At 31.7% G+C, this 19,138-nt stretch overlaps 2 protein-coding genes across 2 annotated transcripts; one reads left to right on the top strand and one right to left on the bottom strand.

The window, feature by feature from the left end:
- The first annotated feature begins 1,112 nt into the window (after positions 1-1,112).
- LOC141455115 (PI-PLC X domain-containing protein 3-like) lies at positions 1,113-12,216 on the top strand. Its single transcript, XM_074129976.1, has 6 exons — positions 1,113-1,360; positions 8,008-8,319; positions 9,579-9,751; positions 9,885-10,080; positions 10,921-11,182; positions 11,272-12,216. The coding sequence occupies exons 1-6, from the start codon at positions 1,261-1,263 to the stop codon at positions 11,537-11,539; spliced, it is 1,311 nt and encodes a 436-aa protein (XP_073986077.1). The 5' UTR covers positions 1,113-1,260; the 3' UTR covers positions 11,540-12,216.
- On the bottom strand, positions 12,162-18,555 carry LOC141455207 (uncharacterized). Its single transcript, XM_074130094.1, has 6 exons — positions 18,206-18,555; positions 17,116-17,348; positions 16,657-16,789; positions 13,312-13,445; positions 13,018-13,237; positions 12,162-12,731 (listed from the first exon to the last, which is right to left on the bottom strand). The coding sequence occupies exons 1-6, from the start codon at positions 18,255-18,257 to the stop codon at positions 12,661-12,663; spliced, it is 843 nt and encodes a 280-aa protein (XP_073986195.1). The 5' UTR covers positions 18,258-18,555; the 3' UTR covers positions 12,162-12,660.
- Positions 18,556-19,138: the final 583 nt, after the last annotated feature.

Raw genomic sequence — 19,138 nt, 5'->3', positions numbered from 1 at the left:
AGGCAGAAGTACTTATCAGTTAATAACAAAGAAGAATAAGATAGGAGTTGCAATAGAGGAACTGTTCTAATTTAAGAAAATCAGGATGCTAGACTATATCAAAACCAGATAAATCTAAGAATGCAGCAGAACAGTTCTCTCCTTATTCGAGATGGGACTAATTCGATTTTAACTTTACTTGTAAATAAAAATTACGCTAATTTTAATTAATTTAATTAGTAATTGATTAATAACGCTATTTAAGTGGTAGATAGATAACGATTGTAATAGATTTGTTATTCATTAAATAATTATAGAAATATCTTTCTTAAATAAATATCCTTGTATGAACACAACCTTGACCTAGGATTTGCAATAGTTAGTATCGCTTTGTTATAAGATTTTTTTTTTTTAAATTAATCTTTCAAACACATCTTTTTTCAGGTTTCAAAGGATCAAAAGCCGAAATTTTAGAGATACCTAAATTTCCTTTAGTTTCTGATCTGATTAGCACAGGACATGCTAAAGATTTTGCGGTTTGATTTTAAAATTGTAGAGGGCGTTAATATAAAGCGAAATTATTTGCATTCTGGAAGGTCTACTATCTGCCTGGTAGGTACTTGAACATATAATGTTGATTCTGTTAAGCGTATGCAATGTGTATTTACAAGTAAAAGAGAGAGAGTATTAGTGAGCTCCATAAAACAGCGTAGTAAGACCATGCTTCTTTCTCTTCTTCTGGGACAACTATTTCTTTTTAAACTTTTCGTAAAATCTCGAATAACAATATAACCAAACTACTTTGTTATTCGCATACACAATTAACTCTTGAGATGATTCCGCTAAGTGTTAAAGAACGGGATCACCTGGAACTTTACGATGAAGGTCGAGACCAGACTGTTGGATAAAAGTTTTTAATTTGAAGACCCCTGTTTCAGTGGAAATAATATTATCATTTCAGCCGGAAGGATCTGTGACTTGTTTCAATAATACGATGTTCAGTCAAAAAGTGTTTAATGCGAGTGACTGCGCGATATTATATATATATATATATATATATATATATATTATATATGTGAGTACCGCGGTGATTGGCGGTGGTAGGGGACGCTTTTAGGAGGGAGTAGATATGTCGATCTCGTGGAGAGGACACTACTCTGAACTTTCAACGTAAACATGTATGTGTCATATATACTTGATGTCTGTGTGTAAGTGCTTTCATTAACTTGTGCGTTTTTGATGAGATCGTTGTAACCATACTAATGACATGTAGAAGCTGATATGGAGTTAACATTTGTGAAACTTCTTGTTAATGTTATTTTATGGTGCAGCTGTGGTAAAGGTCTTGTGCACTCCCAATCGCCGTTTCTTTCAGCTGCAGGTAAAACTCTGTCAATCTTGTTTAATATTTATTGTTATTAAGCTTCATTTCTAACTAGTACACTTGCTGCCATTAGCAAAGATTTTTTATGTCTTTTTATCTGGCCATGCTAAGAAAAATACGAGCTTAGGAGCACAGCCTTCTTGTCTCAGGAAGAAGATCTTGGGAATCCCTTGAAATTTGGGGTACTTAGGTGTGTTTTCTTTACGATAGAGCCGTAGAATATTAACTGGATTCCATTTTTTTTTTTAAACAAAACTTAAAGTCACAGATAAAAAACTATTTCATAAGCTTAATCTAAGTTATTTAAAAACCTACTATCCACTTATCATGATTTTGGCATAAAATAAGGAAATTGTTTTTACTTATTCAATTCACTTATTATATTATTATTACTCACTTATTTACTTATAATTACTTTGTAATTATTTACTTATATGACCATGGCCTGTTTATTTTCCTAAATTTTTTTCTTGGCTTTGTTAGAATTATGTGTGTTTACTCACATTTTGTACAAAAAAAAATCTGTTGTCAAACAAATTTCACATTACAATTATAACTTTCAATTTACACATTTTTTTTCGTACTATGAACTTTGTTATATACTGAATTCTCTCTAACAATATAACTGAGTTTTGAAACAAAAACGTAGGATAGACTTTCAAAAAAAATTTGTAAAGTGAAAAAATCCATACGTGAAGAAGCACTTCCGGTTGGAAATATGAGATGGTTGTTTAGAGGGAAGCCATCTCTCGGAATGGCATTTAATCTAGTTTTCATTAAAAAATATTTCAAATAAACTTAGATTACCATGAGTATGCAAAATGTTACAAAGTTTAAATAAAATCTTTGTAGTCATTTTTGGGAATAAATTGGATAAGTGAAAAAATCCATTCGGTAAAGAGGTACGTCCTTTTGAAGAGTACCGATTGTTCAGTTAAATACAGTCGGGTGTTTTGGAGAAACCAATTCATATAACATTTTAGCTACCTTCAATTTTTCATTTTTTCTCCATTTTGTTCAGATACTCAAAAATCTAAAAACCACTCTTTTTTTTAGACACAAAAGACCTCAAAATTCAAAAAATAACGTTCGTTTACCGTTTTTCTGAATTAAATGACTAGTTCAACAACTTAATTCATTCCAGCAATTGTGATTATTTTTATTTTAATGAGTTTCTCTTGCTATTCATGTTTTTCCCATAAAAAAAATTGATTTAAAATAATTTAAAGTTGAACATTCTGTTCTGTAAGGTGAAAGGGTTTGTTACTCTGGAAGTGTAGCCAAAAGAGGCTTATTTGCTCCTCTAGAGCAGGGCCAGTTGAAGAAACCTCTCCTTTTTACAACGTCCAAAGTTTCCCAAGAAGTTATACTTACATTTAATTTTCCCTGGTCTCTAAATAGCAAAAAGGTCGATTGTAAAGTAACCCCCAGACAGGATATAAGAAACCACTTCCTCTGCACAGGAGCAGGAAGAAAGTGCTATAAACTGTAAGATTTACTAAGAATATCTGCCTTAAAAAAGGCGTAAAGCTATATTAAGTTAGCACGCGCATCCAGCCTGATCTATGCGAGAAGTCATCCAGTTGAATGTCACATGCTGGCCCTGAGAAATTCCAAGAGCCATGGTGTAAGAGGTAACCACTCGTGGATGAACTGAAGATTACTGAAACGTTGCTTAAAGTAGCTCTTTCCAGAAAGAACTAAAAATAAAGAGGAAATAGTCGAAGTTTTAATGAAAATAGTAGAAAGAATCAGTGTGCATCAGTATCATCACATTTCGGCCAATAACTTATTGTCGTAACTCATAGAAACAAAACGTAATATCGATTTAAGCTTTCTCCAATTTTTCGGATATTTTATTAACACCCAACTAGAGTCACACAAAAACAAGCCATGAGCCAAGAACATCGTATGCCCAACATGGCACCAAATTAAATTAACGAATTTGATCGTTCTGTAATTGTCATTTTCAAGTTATCGAACTATACACTCTACAGTGAGGCACATACAGACAAACATGTTGAAAAACTACTTTTACGGGTTTCAACAAACGTTGAACTAACTGTTTAACAAACAGTGCTGAGTCAATGCAATTATTGTTATAATAAAAACAAAATATCTATGTTGGCCAGTAGATTAAAACTGTCCGGTAGGACAGTTGTATAAGGGTTGACCATCAAAAACTGCACGAAAAAGTGTAACGTTGAAAAACACCCAACTTTGACAATTTTTTTCTATTTTTCTATAAAAGATAAAATTCCCAAATTTTCTTTATAATATAGGGCAAATCCTCCTTTATAACTGTAATTTTTTTGCAACCACCCAGATCTAATAGGTTTCGAGAAAAAAGTTGCCGAAAATGAGCAAAAACGGCTTTTTCAAAAAATGTTCTTGTTCTTCTTCTTCTTCTTCTTCTTCTTCTTCTTCTTGTTCTTGTTACCTTTTTTGTAAACAACGTAGCGCCTAAACGCGTGAACCGATTTTCATGAATGAGGTGTCATTCGATTCGGAATTTTATGTAGATGTGCCTTTTGGGGGTCTCGGCCCTGTACATCGAATGGGAGAGGAGTTAGCCCCCTTTATGTAAGGCCCCCTCCAAAATTATTATTACTAATTACTCTGTAAATCTTGGCCCGATTTTGATAAAATTTGGTAGGATGATAGGGTTAGGGCTCCCCTACCTAACAATAAAGCGACGATCTGCTCTTACACTTGTTAAGGGGAAGTATAGCAATCGTTTCAAATTATCGACACGTGAACCGATTTTCATGAATGAAGTGTCATTCGAATCGAAATTTTGTACAGATTTGTACTTTAAAAGTCTCGACGCTATGCCTCATAAGGAGGGGAGTTCGCCCCACCCAAATAAGGCCCTTTCTAAAACTATTATTACCAATATTTCTACAAAGCTTAGTCCGATTTTGATAAAATTTAGCTCAAATAAGTGGTTAAAGCTCCTCTACGTGGCTGTGAAGTGCCATCATGCTCTTACACCTACTAAGAGGAAGTACTGCAATCGTTAAAATTATCAATGAGTGAACCTATTTATATCAATGAATTGTCGTTCGATTCAAAATCTTTGCCTTTTAGGGAGAAGTACTGAAATCGCAGTTTAATTTTGCTATTTACGTACAAATACCTTCCTATGTTATTCAAAACGCTTTCTCAAAAAAATGGTTATTGAGGATGGTTTGGGGACCGCAACTATAATCATTCTTTGAAAAGATCTCTCCAGTGGTAGTTACGGTTCCGATTTAACACCTTATCAGATTATAATGATAGAATAGCTTATTCCAAATTTTAAAAAAGTCTGTAAAGATTGCCAAATAGACAAAAAGGAAAATCTATCCAAAAGGTACAAAAATCTCCTTAACAAAAACTTACAGTTTAAAATGTTAAGTATAAGGGTTGATTAAACGCCAAAAGGTACACAAATCAGCGAGTACCCAACAATTCATTAATACTTCATTAATAGTTAAGTAATTCTACTGCATTAATTTTCATTAATAAGTTATTTTTTAGCATTTATTAGATGTCACAGACCCTTATGCTGGCCACTTCATTTATAATATTTTTTTGTTATAATTATGATAAATCACATAAATATGTACATGCATGTTAAAGTAGAAAAAGACAAAGTTAGAGTAGGCTACTGTCTTGAATTCGTCTTACGGAAATATTCGTGAGCACAAATAACACACAGTTAATAACAAGTAGATTATTCAACAACAATTATTCATTTCTCAATTGTAATTTAATTTAGTCCCCCTAATTTTACTTATAGTAAAATACTGGAATAATTAGCTGTCCTAAAAATATGCATATCTTATTCATTTTATATTACATATATACAACATTGTGGGATGAATACCTAGATTGAGAATGTAATTGAAGAAAACTATATTATTTGCGATAAAGCCAGATAATTATTACCTATTATTATAAACGTTTGACTACTACATAAAATAACAATTACTTTAATCGAAGAATGAACTTAAACCGACGATTTTTATTTAAAAATAAAAATAAATAAATAAAATAAACAAAATCATTGATGTAAGTTTTTTATAAAAAGAAGTTTTGAATTTTTTAGCCTCATAAATTTTTTATATTTTTTATAACGTTTTTCTTTTTAACCTGTAATTAATAGTTTGATTATTATAAATAACTAGATATTACAGTCAATCTACAGTGCTACTTGAACATATATTTTGTAGACGAAAATGGCCAGCATAAGGGTCTGTGACATCTAATAAATTCTAAAAAATAACTTATTAATGAAAATTAATGCAGTAGAATTACTTAACTATTAATGAAGTATTAATGAAATGTTGGGTACTCGCTGATTTGTGTACCTTTTGGCGTTTAATCAACCCTTATACTTAACATTTTAAACTGTAAGTTTTTGTTAAGGAGATAAACCAGTTTGCACCAATTAAGAATATTATTATTGTTATTTTTTGCTCCCATTTAGAGTAAGATAATGTTGCATAACAAATACAATAAAATAAAAACATACCTATACTCTCAATCACTTATTACCGATCTCAAGATCAAAAGTGTCATCTATCAGAAAAACCCATTAAGTTTCAGATTATTAAAAATTAATAAATGTTATCAGAAATTTACTTTCAAAAAATCCACTTCTTAGATTATCCACTTGACATTGTAAATATTTATAGGACATCGCGAATGCAGGTTTTCCTCTTTAGAGTTCGATTATCAAAAAGCCTGGAAAACCACAACATTGGTAAAAGTAATAAGTAACAAATTTGATAGAAACTTACAAAATTTGATGACTTCTAAATTTATTATCACATGTCTCGTAAGATCCAAATTTATTTTCCAATTGAAGATGACTTTAAAAAAAAGTATTGATTCTGTTATAGCTTCTCGATCAAGATACTTTGTTTCAGAATACTCTTTTTCAAATAGGGCAAACTATTCAACTAGGACATTACAAAAAGCTTAACAGATAATACTGAACTTATCTTAGACAGTAAATCAAGAAAGCACTAAGAATTAAATCGACATTAACATAGTTAACATTAACATAGTTTCTACAAGCAGGTGGCATAAGTCCACTTTTTCTTTTTATCTTTTGCGTATTATATAAAAAAGAATAATGTCGACCTCAAAAAATAGATAAAGAAAATCAAAGAAAGTATAAAACGGCAAATAATACAACTAGTAAGTTGAACAGTTTAAAAATTAGATCAAAATTAAAATAGAATGCATTTTTTTTTTTTTTTTTTACTTTAAAATTACTAAATTCTGTTTTATCTTATCGAAAATTTGAGAAGGATTAGTTTTATGGTGATGGATGAAGGCTACTTTTTCAATAATTTTAAATTACATTTTTTTTTGTCGTGTAATTTCCATTTTGATTTGGGACAAGCACTCATAGTTAATAATGGTACCAATATATTTTTTTAGATCAGAAGGTTTTTAGTTTTACTGCCTTCCCAGTACAATCTATGAGAGAAAAGTATGGTAAGAAGTTATGGTTAGTCCCTGTTGTGGTTAAAATCGTGTGACCGGGATGAAAAATAAGAGAAATGAATAAGAATTAGGAACACAGAATAAACAAAAAGCAATAGGAACAACGCAACGGAACACCGCTATGCCAGACTGAACCAAAGAGAATATACATCACAACTTTTTTATTTTATTTCTAAGAGTGTCTTAAAGCTCTTTGTCAGGTGATGGACTGTAACTAATCAAACTGTCCAATGGTCGGTAATGCATTAAACATTTTTAGGGCTCCAAGGTACACGAGTTTTTCTTCTGAAAAGTGCCGAACTCGCGGCCATTCACGGTCTTCACACTGACAGGAAGTACTCAATACTTGGTATTACCTGCTCTTTCTGTCCAGCCTAAAAATGCTATCCGATAATACGCCTAAGTGATGCACGTGTTAATTGAATTGCTAGTCCCACGAGAAGCCAATTGGTATACCGGTCAGTCTTGTTGGTGTCACGCCGTAGTAAACTTATGGAGCTTTTTCGCCTGCCGCCTGAACTAAGGTTCTCACATCCGTTGCTATTTATTAGGGTCGATTCCTGGTTTAGGCATTAGATTTTAATTCTAACGCAAGAACTTTATAATGAATTAGGTTTGCTAGTCGCCTTCCCGTCCGCGATCCCTAATTAGACAGTTTTACGTAAAGCTCGCAATTACTTTACTTTTACTCATCAGAATGCCAATCTAGGCAGTCTTGCAAAGCCTTGAAGTAACTTCATACGAATAGATAGCCAGTACAGCCTCTTGTATACTGAGAACATAACGTCTCTCCATTTGGTTAACCTACTCTTCAGTCTTATTTATTGCAACTAGTTCTGAAAGAATGTGAACAGTTTTACTCTGTAGTCACTTAAGTAACAATTAATAAATGTTTTTATGTTAATTACTTCTTTTTGTGTTATCTTTATAAATAAATTATATTAGATAATGAAGTATAATGTTTCATTTTGTAAGAAATATATCTATCTGTTTGTAAGAGTATTTGTACTGAAAGGCTATTTGATTTTATCTAAACTGTCTTATATCTTAACTTTATATCTAACGAACTGAGCTTGTTTAGACCTAAATACCTTAAAGCCGTACTCAACAGTTTATCGCTTTATTGTATTATCAATTTACAGGTCGAGAGAAAACTTGTAGAAAACCAATAGTCGAGATAACTGTCTCGCCGTTAATAACTAGAAGTAGTCTAAGAGAACTAGAAATCAGCTGGGACGTTGGTGACCAATGGTCCAAAGGTGACTGGATAGCGTTATATAATGAGGCACCTGAAGCCAAAATAAAACCATTATTTAAAACAGAAATTAGGGATTCTATAGGATGGACATCTACAGGTATACCAGAAGGACGACGTTTCCAAGAAAATCCCAATTTCAACAAAGTCTGTCTTGGATATTGGGCTGCGTATTGGAAGCCGAATTTGAGTTCGCCAGGTAGTAGAATTGTTATAAATACATATTCATAGTTATTTCCCTAGTACCTTAGTGCGCTGTCAGTTTTCGGACAATGTTCTCTCTTTACCGACACTAAACTGTGAAGTCCAGAGTCTCCTGGGAAGAAGAAATACAAGCACAGCCAGCAGGACCCGAAACAAAGACTTCCGTTTAAGATCTAGTATACTAACTATTTAGCTTAACCCTTTCCTAGTGTTAAGAATAATTACTTACAATTGAAATAATAAATTTGTAACCCAGTAAGAAGAAGTTTGGTATAAATTTTAAATTTTAACCAAACTAAAAACTAAACCAACAGTAAATGTGAAGATTCGCTGCTTTTAGGTTTCGAGATTTTTCTTATGGTAAGGGCTATGTCTCCGAACAATTTAAGGTGATTCCACTCGATAATTTGGCTAATCATAAACTTTCTCTGAATAATCGCAGAGATGAGCTATTATTGTATAAAACAAATAAGTTTTTTTAAATTGGAACTTTTTAGAGGTTGTCAGCTTATTATTTTAGAGCTTATCATTACGAGAATTCCCCGTAACGAAAAAGTAGGTAATTATTGGTATTACAAATTACTAATGGAGCTTTCAATAGCAGAAATGCAACAAAGAAAGCAGACCGGTTAATCTGGTGGTATGAAGTAATGACTATCAAATGGAATAAATACCATTTTTACCCTAGAGACACAGTGCGAATAGAAAAAAGAAAAAGTGAAACCTTCTGAATGAATTAAAGAAACGTTTCAGTGGCCCGCTTGTATCTTTAGTTGCAAAGGTTGCAGTGGATATATTATAAAATCCATTTTCCACTAATCTTAGACCACCTTAGATCAGTTTATTTCTTGCATAATGGTTAAGCTGTAATTTGGAAAACTTGAATTGCGATTTTTCCAAGCCCTTCCATTCGATTGCCCCGCCATTCGACCTCGTATACGTACCGTAAATTCAAGAAAACCTGTCGATGACATATCGCTTAGACTCGGAAGATCTGTTAAGGGTACCACGAACATTTCCGTCACTTTATATAAAGGATACAGTAACTAATTCAGTTGTTATTTTACTATCTCTCTAAACAATAATTTGTCGCTTACTGTGTATTTAACCTGGCTTGCAGATGAATGTCTGGACGGAGGTTCTTACAACAAGAATTTTATTGAAAATCCAAGATTCATTTCCTTTATTTAAGCAAATTATATGTCCGTCGTTTTGCTTCAATGGTCCAACTTTTAAACTTCTTCTTTATTTTAGCGGCAATCTCTTGTCTGGGCACAAATCCCAAATGGATGGGTGATTTAAAAAAAGTGATAAGAAATATAAAATTGAAAGACATGTTCATACCTGGAACTCACGATTCTGCTGCATTTCATCTAGCTTTTTCTCCATTCAAAGAAAGCCGATATCATAAATACGTTTTTGCACAGGTTTGGTTCGTTTACAATTGCTTCTTTTACCTGCCTTTTTGAATAGTGATTTTTAAACTGAATTCTCAAGTTTATTTCTAACTAATTCTTCTTTTAATATAATTTTTAGTTAATAAAGTATATATAATTTTAGGATGAAAATATCTTAGAACAACTGATCCATGGAGCAAGGTATTTAGACTTTAGAATCGGCTATTACAATGGTATTTGGTGGTTAAACCATGGAATTGTAAAAGTGCATCCGTTACAGCATGTATTAGATGAAATTAAATTATTTTTAAACAATACTCAAGAAATAATATTCATGGATTTACACGCTTTTCCAGTAGGTATGGTGGACATATTTATTTTATTATAATCACATTAACTTGAACAGCGAATGTTTTTGTAGGTGTTTAAGCAGGATACTTATTAACCAACAATAATTTAAGATAGAAATTTTTGCTATTTTAATTCAGTAAAAATATTTTTAAAAAAATATTCTGTGTTTTATGCTCCCTAACATAATTTTTTCCAAAGAATACTTCAAGATTCATGATGCACTGTAGGTTGTTTAAAGAAAACCATTCTGTAATTTTGCGCCTCCTGTTAACCATTTTGTTTTTTAATATTTAATTTTTAGCATAAAATAGTAATAATGATATATAAAGGAACACAATATAAAGTGTTTGGCGTTACATTCACATTAATTATCTGAGTTGCTACGTCAGATAAAAACGGGATGTGTGGATCTGTATCTGTCGTCAGAGTAACCAGTACAGATTTAAAGCTACACCGTTCCTACTACACTTTAGGGATCTTTTAGCGTTACAAGTTTTTTAATTCATCTTAGCTACCAATGGAGCGGAGACTAATCTAGTGAAGTGTATAGTATATAGTATGTAGTATAGACTAATATAGTATCACATCTAGCTAGCTAATAATAGGCCTTCTGGTATCTATACACTTTCTTTTTATTAACCCTATTGTTTGATCTACAATGGAAGACTTTTATCATATTCGTGTCCATTAAATCCGAAATTCATTGGATCAGTCTGACCACCATTTTTAAACGCTAAATACAATAATTAATTGAATTATTATACTCGTACTATAAGTGAAAGTAAAGTCACCACTCATACTCATTGTTTCCAATTTATTTTCATAGAAAAAATGACTCCCTATTTCAGGTTTTAGAGAAAGGGATGTACACCAACAATTGGTGAAATATTTACGTAAAGAATTAGACTCCTATATGGCGCCTCCTTGGTTAACTTGGAATGCTAATCTTGGACAATTGTGGGATCGTAACAGAAGACTGGTTGTCGCCTATAATGATAGAAGCATTGTGGCCGAACATTTTGACGTACTATGGTGGCCGGTGATGCAGAAATGGCCTGACGTCAGATCATTGAATGCACTGCATTCTTATTTTGATGGAGTGTTTAAAATGTAAAAAATTGTTCATAATCGTATAAGATAAATTAAGTTTAAAAAAAAATTAAACAGATAATTCACCACTTTTATCCTTTTTTTTTCAGGTTTGAAAGAAAAAGCCGATCTTCCAGTATCGCATGGGCAGCGATGGCCGAATTAACGCCAGATGTGTGGGGAGTAATTAGTGATAAATATGGAGGACTGAGGAGAATGGCATACACGGTCAATCATAATGTTACCCAATGGTTTAGGGGCGACTGGGGAGCATTATGCAACGCAGTGGCGGTAGATTACATACGGTCCACTGGTATTGTAGAAGCAGCAATAAGATGGAATGTACGCAAGGCGATTCGCTCAAATTGTGATCCTTAAGTCAAAAAAATTGAACAAATTTTTAAGTGAACTAGGAGTTGCTAGGATTCTGAAGTGGTGGTGTTCAGTTTGACAAAGACAGAAAAAAGAAAAGTGCAAACTGCAAAAGTATCCAGAGTAAAACATTTAGAACTGCATAATTAAGAAATGGGATCAGTTGAATTATCAACACTGGGATGATAATTCAACTAAACCAATTCCAGTCTAAGAATGTAAATTGTTAAAAAAATTGAAGTTTTCAGAACCTTGAACGACTTGAATAAGTATTATTTGATCTAAGAGCAGGCTTACGAAGTTTCAGTACACTTAATACCTTTATATATTTCAAGTTAAAAAAGAAAATTCTAACCATTGCAAACCATTTTTTCTCGCTGAGGATACTTCATCATGTAATTCTAGTGAAATCAGTGTGGAATGCTTTACTTCCGCTAATACCATTTAATAGAAAGTGTACTAATATAAAGTTACATAATTAAACAAAAGATACCAGTTAGAATATTTAGTGTTAAGTTGTTGAAGTTAATCTATGTCAAAGAAAGTTTTGATTTTTAACTTTCTCTACGGAGAGCCTAACAAAACAACTGTTTTCGGACTTTCTTGGGGGGTTTTGTAAATAAATTGATTTGTTGATGTAAATATATATTTTTAAAAACTGTACAATTACAGATAAGATGTCATTTATTTAAAAAAAGAAAGAAGAAAAGCGTAATTTATGTTTTAATGTATTCTGTGATAATTCAATATTAAAATTTAAACTTTAAGTATATATATAAAATGCAGGGTCACCTTATTTTTTATCGTAGCTTTCAAATTGTAAATAATTGTTGATAGTAAAAAACAATTGTAAGAAATCGATTTCAAAATTAACAAATTAAAAAAACCATACAACGTTACCAAGTCCTATCTTTTTATGTATTAAAGAATTAATAACATAACAAGTTTATTCCTGAAGGTCATAAATGTGCGGTACATTGAGAGGTGTGATCTATAAATAACATCCAATTACATGTAATTGAACAATCGACATCTCTGATGAGGGGAATTACCCTCCTCATACAACTACAAGCCAATACATATCCGTATCAATCGAAGACCAGTTCTTAATTTCATTCAAAATTATCTTAAAGCAAGGTACAGATAAATTTATAGATAATCCAAGTCAGAAAGCGCAGCATAAAAACAGGCTGAAAACCTAAAACAGAAAAGTTCAGATTTTATGGTGATAAGTTTTTAATTTAAGGCGAACTGTTAGTGTCCGGGTCCATTTCAGTCTGGCTTCCGGACAGTGTTTCCTCGCTGCAGACAACAATGTCCATCTCCGGCCAATGAGCAGTACAGGGGTAGCGCTCCGACCTTTATATATAATATTCAGCATTAACTGCTTTCGATAAGATTATCATGCTGAATTCTGGAAATTATCTTGCCTCTCTAATCAACTTAAAAATAGTAATAATAGTTATTCACACTTTTCTTATTACCTGATCCATGTAATAATTTTTCACTGTGACTTTGTAATGATTTCCCTGTTGGAATGAATGCCGAAGTTCTTGTAACTGGCAGAGAGTTAAAGATTCTCGCTACACATCCTAATACTAGTTTATCTGAATCTTTTTCCACTGTAAATTTAATTGTTGATAGAGTTCTAAAAAATCTACCGATTGCTTTTATTTCTTCTTTGATTACTAGTTTCTTGTCAATCTTAAAAATAACGAAATTTTACTGATAATTGTGTAACAAAATAAAATCAGTAGGCAATCATTGAAAGTACTCACCTTAACTCCATTAATAAACCAAAATAGTGTAGATGGTGGAATAGTTCTACCAGAGGTGCAATTAGCTGCGATCTCTTCAACAGAATTGTAGTTGTGTTTTTTAAATTGAATGATCGGATCTCGATCTGGATAGGCTGGAGAAAAAAAAAGGAGTAGAACTTAACTCTAATCTGTTTAAAGGAATCACTAAATATTAGTCCAATTTGAGTGTATGTACCACCGAAGCGAGTACAAATAGTCTTACAACATATAAACAACTCCTTCTTACTATTAAATAAAACTCTTAACACTACATTTTTCAATCATAACATAAGATGATTATAAATGAGCCAAGAACATCAAAACTAAAGTCTGGAAATAAAGCAATCATCCACCAGCAGAAAGTAACAAAATTGAAAAGATATGTCGCTTTTCAACTTTTTTTTTAGAGAAATATTTGAACTCAGGGAATGGTGATTTATTTTTATCTTATATAACAGAGCGCCCTTAAAAACACTGAATTTCCAAGTTAGTTTGAGGTATTTCGGCAAATTTACTGGTATGGCTAGGTATCGTAGTTAACCACATTTAGTGCCAGGGTGAGTGATGATGGAAAAAGTAAATAGGGTAGTCGAGAGTCAAGGGACCAAACTGACTTTTGGATGAATTGTCACCAATATGAGAATATTCGCTGAACGTTCCAAAGGAATTGGGTCTAAGTCTAAAAAGAACAAACAAAAACATTCTTTCTAGATTAAGAGATTTTATAAATAGATCTACTCTTGATCTCTATTATTCTTACTTCATAAATGACTGATTGTAACGAGGGCTTAAAATTAAAAACCATTGCGATCAATGCAATAGCAATTTACCTGTTGGAATATTAGAAAACTATACGGGGAAAAAAAGCTCACATCAATTTAGTAATGATAGCTTCAGTAGTTAAATATCCTTAATGTAATTCACACATTCAAACTCAACTTGGCTAGTAATTTTTTAAAAATGAATTTACGCTTGGTGAGCAATGTTCACATAATAAAGGCCAGCAACAATTGAAAGTGCATTACATTAAACTAGCCTATTCCGGTTGAAATCATTTCCTGATTGACTATAGCGTTAGTCACTTCCTCGGTTAATTAACACTGGAAATAATTAGAATTCTAAAAAAACTCTGGTTTTATTAGTCAGCAAAACATACGGGGAAAAAAGTAAGGATGTCCAAATAGATATCAATTGGAATAATCGTATTTGAATGCAGCTGTTTCTTCAACGTTTGTATATTCTCCGCAAATATAATTCTATTCAAATTAAGAACATAAAGCACAGGGTTCTGAAGAGTTTTATGTCTTTACAAAAACTACTTATGTTTGCTGGAGTATGACCTAATGTTAAATACTCTCGGACGAGAAAATAAGAAAACTACAAATTTAATATTAAAATACATTTTCCTGAAACGTCCCTGAGTATTAAGAACGGAATACTTGGGATTGCAGAACGTCTGACGCAACGTTGCGAATAACTTTTATCTTTAACTTCGTTCGCTACAAATCGCATCAAAACGACCCTTGCTTTAGAAACTTGCGACTATCAAGACTTACGATAAGCACTGACAAGAATTAAAGTTTAAGATCATAATTTTTCTTTGCTACTTAAAAATCCCTAAGTATACCATTCCGAAAGAATAATTCAATACAATAACGACAATTTTAAAGAATTCTTTTTCGTTTCAAAACAGAAATAAGTAAGGAATAAAACTAATTTTTCCCGGTACTTTTAATTTTAAGCCATTAATTTTAGTATAATTTGCAATTGATAAACCTATTTTTTAAAAAAAATAATCTTTGGGAATCATATCAGTTCATGAAAGATGTATTACATTTAAGCCCGTCATTTACTGAGCAAATAAGCAGCAGGCCGAACTGGTATATACAGGAAATTAGAGCATCAGTTTAGTTAATAGGGGATGGGATATTTCTTACCTGATGTAAAATAGATATTACAACATCACGCAAACTTGCTTGTTACTTCAGTAATTTGTCCATCATTCAACATGATAATGGAATTTCATTTAATAGGACGACTCAACATGATTCTTAGAATCATTCATTTTGTACGCGTAATACTTGAGAACGAAATTGCAGTTCAATTCAAAGTGAAGGTCAAAACATTCATAGCGTATTATTCACCATAGAAGTGATTGGTGGAAATGTATTTTTTCTCTAAAAGTAAACTTTTTGGAGATGTTTTTTCGGATTGTTTTTTCTACCAACGATTGGATATCTTGAAAGAAAAAGATGCCTCACTTTTCCCGTGCGCTCCAAATTGTATCCAAGGAAAAACACTCAATAGACCACGAGTGCAGATTGAAACGATGTACGAGTATGTATTCTCTTAGTTGGTTGAATTATGTTTTATAATAGTTGTTGTGTAGTTTATATATATATATATATGTACATTTTTTTGTAAACGGATAATGAACATCCCTTCTTAAAATAGTATCTATTTTATGGAATTAACAAGTGGCCTTAAAATCCACAACCAGTCAATATTGGAACTCCCCAGGGTTAAGTTCAATGTTTTGACCTATGTTCATCACCTCTTTGAACCGTTTTAAGCGGCGTATGGGTTTTAATCTTGCGAAGTAGAAGAAAGGGCTTAATCTACAGGATTAGTATACCTAGGTAGATTAGTAGTATAACTGTTGGACTGTTGAATAAATAACAATAATTTTAAAAAAAATTTTTGGATTAGGGTGATTCTTAATTTAGGTACTATTTACACTTGGCCCATTTCTCTGTTTATCCAATGTATAAACAACACATAGCACACACTATGCTGCACTTAATTGTTGGTCGTCTTCCTTCCAGCTCTACCCCTAGGACAGCCTCTTAAAACACAAATATAAAGACAGCTTTGGCTAAGAAAAAACAAATTAATAAATAAAATTTATCCCTATAAAAAAATGTCATCTTTTACGGTTCACTTGGCAATGTGCGTGTTATCTGATTCCCAAGCAGATTTAACTCAATACACGTTTCTGCCCGCTACATAGTTATATCATCGAACAGTTAGTTATATCAGCGTGACAAAACAACTGTCAAAGATGCCCTAAATTGAATATTGCATTGTTTCAACCTTTCATCAACTTCAATAAAACATATCACATATCCATAATAAACCATTTCACATATAAAAGATGATTTTGATAACTGACCACTTCCATTAGCATGTTTATTTACATACTTTATTACACACGACCTTCAACCTCTGCCTAGCCCACAAGGTGTTGTACTGATAAATTGTAAGAAATCATTTAATAGAACAAAAAGGAAATCTTATTTTATCTTAAAGGAAATCATAACTTACCAAAGACTGTTAAATTAACCCTTTGAACAGTAAAGTTTTTTTGATTTTCTATAAAAACTTCACATTTATAATTTCCTGAATATTCACTTGTTACGTTGTTCAAAGCTGCTCTGTGCATATCTGATTCAGATATCTATAATTTGAAATCTTTATAAAAACTAATAAGTATTTAATTTGGTGATAAAAATTAATCAGTTAGTCGAAATTTTAAACAGTTGCGATTAAATTTTAATTAACACAATGTACAATGCAATAAAATTATTTATGAATTCTGAAAAGAAGAAATGGCATGTGTGTTCTTACTCATATATTTTTTTCTATTAGATTAATGAAATTACAATATTCTGTTGAAGTGAGTCACTAAAACATTCAAAGTTTAAAAATCGCTATCATTTCTTAAATGGTAGACTTCTTTCCCACTGTCTGCTTTTTAAAGAACTAAATAAAAGTAATTCTTACGTCAAATTGAATATTCTCTAATGGAAAGAATTTAACTTGTGGCTTTAGCTTTGGAATGAATGTATAGAAATGTCGACCATCTTTGTACCACTCAACAGAATGAAGGCTTGAAGTGCCTAGTTTATATCTACAGAGCAAGATTACATTAGAACCAAAATGAACCAGCTGTGTTACTTTTGATCCTAAGGGTATTATATGATGTCCATCAGTCATCACAATCAGCAAGAATTTATCTATATTGAGAAAACAAAGAAAAAGATAATTTAAACGTAGTTAGTTTAACCACAGGGTTATTATAATATGTTTTAAAATTTAATTTAAAAATGATTTTCTGTTGAGGTAAACCTCAAATAATTGAGAATATTATAAAGGCCATTACTTTAAACAATCAATTGGATATTCTGTAAATATCACTTTCATGAAACTAAGAATGAGGAAAGAAAGTTTACTACCAAACTAAAAAGCTCTGTCTTCTGATAGTACAGGTGTTAAATGAAGGGTTCGTTTTTAGGAAATATAATACGAATTATGTCTATTGTACCTTTTAAGGTAACTTTTGGAATGTTGTCACTTTTGGGAAAGGGTTCAAGTGTTCAAAATGAGGATTTGGTTTTTCTTTATACCTCTTCCTCTAGAAAATTTATATTTTAGCTTTAAGCTTCTGAAATAAGAACTTATTTCAATCCTTAATGCTAATTTATTAAACAAAATCAATAAATGACATAATCAATGCTACAATAATTTTGTTAATTTTTTATCTTTGCAGAACCAACGTATATTAAAAGCCTAACTGAGGCCTTATTACCGTTAGTGTGAACCCCTTAAATAGTTTTAAGAGCAACGAATCAATGCCTTTTTCTACAATTTATAGTTAGCTTATGGTTGCAATTTTTTTTAACAAATATTACTGATTACCCACACGTTATATTTAATTGTAAATAGATTATAAAAATTAATCTCCTGCTCTGATAAAATGAAAATGAATGTGATAAAACGAATTTGTTTCCTAAGCTAAGTATATTATTAGAGTAAAGTTAATTACAAAAAATATTCTAGAATAAAACTATAGCATGATAGGGAGAGTACTTACTGTAAACAACTAAAAAGAAGAAGTAGAATGATATAACTGATTTAAGGTACATAGCGATTGGGTTGTATGTGAAAATTCTGGTCTAGAAGGGTGGTATTAGCACATGCGTCGCTCTGGCTTATACATTCACTAAAATTATCAAAGATGTCTAATAAAAGTTCTTTCAATCAATCAGTAACACGGCATGATTTTGATTGTACACATTTTTTTGCTACTTCTTCACCAGCAGAAATAAGATTTTATTGCAACAAATTTTTAAAAAATATGAGATGAGCAAGCTGCGTCCAATTTTTTTGTTTTTCTTAAATAGTGGTTTATTAAAGTTCTTGAAAGACTCTAATAACAGAATAAGCTCTTCGTGGCAGATTAAAAGATCCTATAAAGTGAATTGTTAGAAAATATTAATATTTTATATTATACGTATGCATAATTTCACATGTACTAGGCAATGTCAATCTATTCCATTTCATTATCATACTTTTAAATGAACAGTAAAAATTACATGCACCGTGGTCCATTTTCTTGTATTCGTCAAACAACATTAAATCGTAAACGGCCTTCATATGACCCCAGAACTATATGCCCTTCATATGCCTTTGTTATGTCATGTTTTGTCCTCGCTATAATCGATTATTTTATTTTATTTTTTTAATGCAGCAGGAGTATAACAAACAAATTACATTGTATTTATTACAGAAGTTCTCCTTTTATTCTAATGATGCTAAAACTCCTTTCCTCTAAAAAAAGCCTTCAGCCAAGTAAGTCAGTTTGATTTGTCCCTTGAATGTCAGTGCTTTTTTGAATCCTGGTATATATGTTTCCTAAATAATTTAACTGGTTTTACTGGTATATATGTTTCCTAAATAATTTAGACATTTTGGATCTTTTTCTGGTATGTCTGGAAATGTAGGAGATGTTCATCAGAGTGCAGCC

This window comes from Rhodnius prolixus, unplaced genomic scaffold (assembly GCF_049639745.1).
Source record: "Rhodnius prolixus isolate KJV_2025 unplaced genomic scaffold, Rpr scaffold_1, whole genome shotgun sequence".
Taxonomy (NCBI): domain Eukaryota; kingdom Metazoa; phylum Arthropoda; class Insecta; order Hemiptera; family Reduviidae; genus Rhodnius; species Rhodnius prolixus.
The sequence above is the reverse complement of the archived record's forward strand: the minus strand, read 5'-3'. Positions and strand labels throughout refer to the sequence as shown.

What these genes read in the sequence shown, in the direction of transcription:
- LOC141455115 (XM_074129976.1), top strand. Translation starts at nt 1,261, where the DNA reads ATGGAGTTAACATTTGTGAAACTTCTTGTTAATGTTATTTTATGGTGC. An exon ending in GCCGAATTTGAGTTCGCCAG is followed by an intron (nt 8,320 to 9,578) that starts GTAGTAGAATTG and finishes TCTTTATTTTAG; the next exon opens with CGGCAATCTCTTGTCTGGGC. An exon ending in ATAAATACGTTTTTGCACAG is followed by an intron (nt 9,752 to 9,884) that starts GTTTGGTTCGTT and finishes ATATAATTTTAG; the next exon opens with GATGAAAATATCTTAGAACA.
- LOC141455207 (XM_074130094.1), bottom strand. Translation starts at nt 18,257, where the DNA reads ATGTACCTTAAATCAGTTATATCATTCTACTTCTTCTTTTTAGTTGTT. An exon ending in TAGAGAATATTCAATTTGAC is followed by an intron (nt 16,790 to 17,115) that starts GTAAGAATTACT and finishes TTCAAATTATAG; the next exon opens with ATATCTGAATCAGATATGCA. An exon ending in GGTTTATTAATGGAGTTAAG is followed by an intron (nt 13,238 to 13,311) that starts GTGAGTACTTTC and finishes GTTATTTTTAAG; the next exon opens with ATTGACAAGAAACTAGTAAT.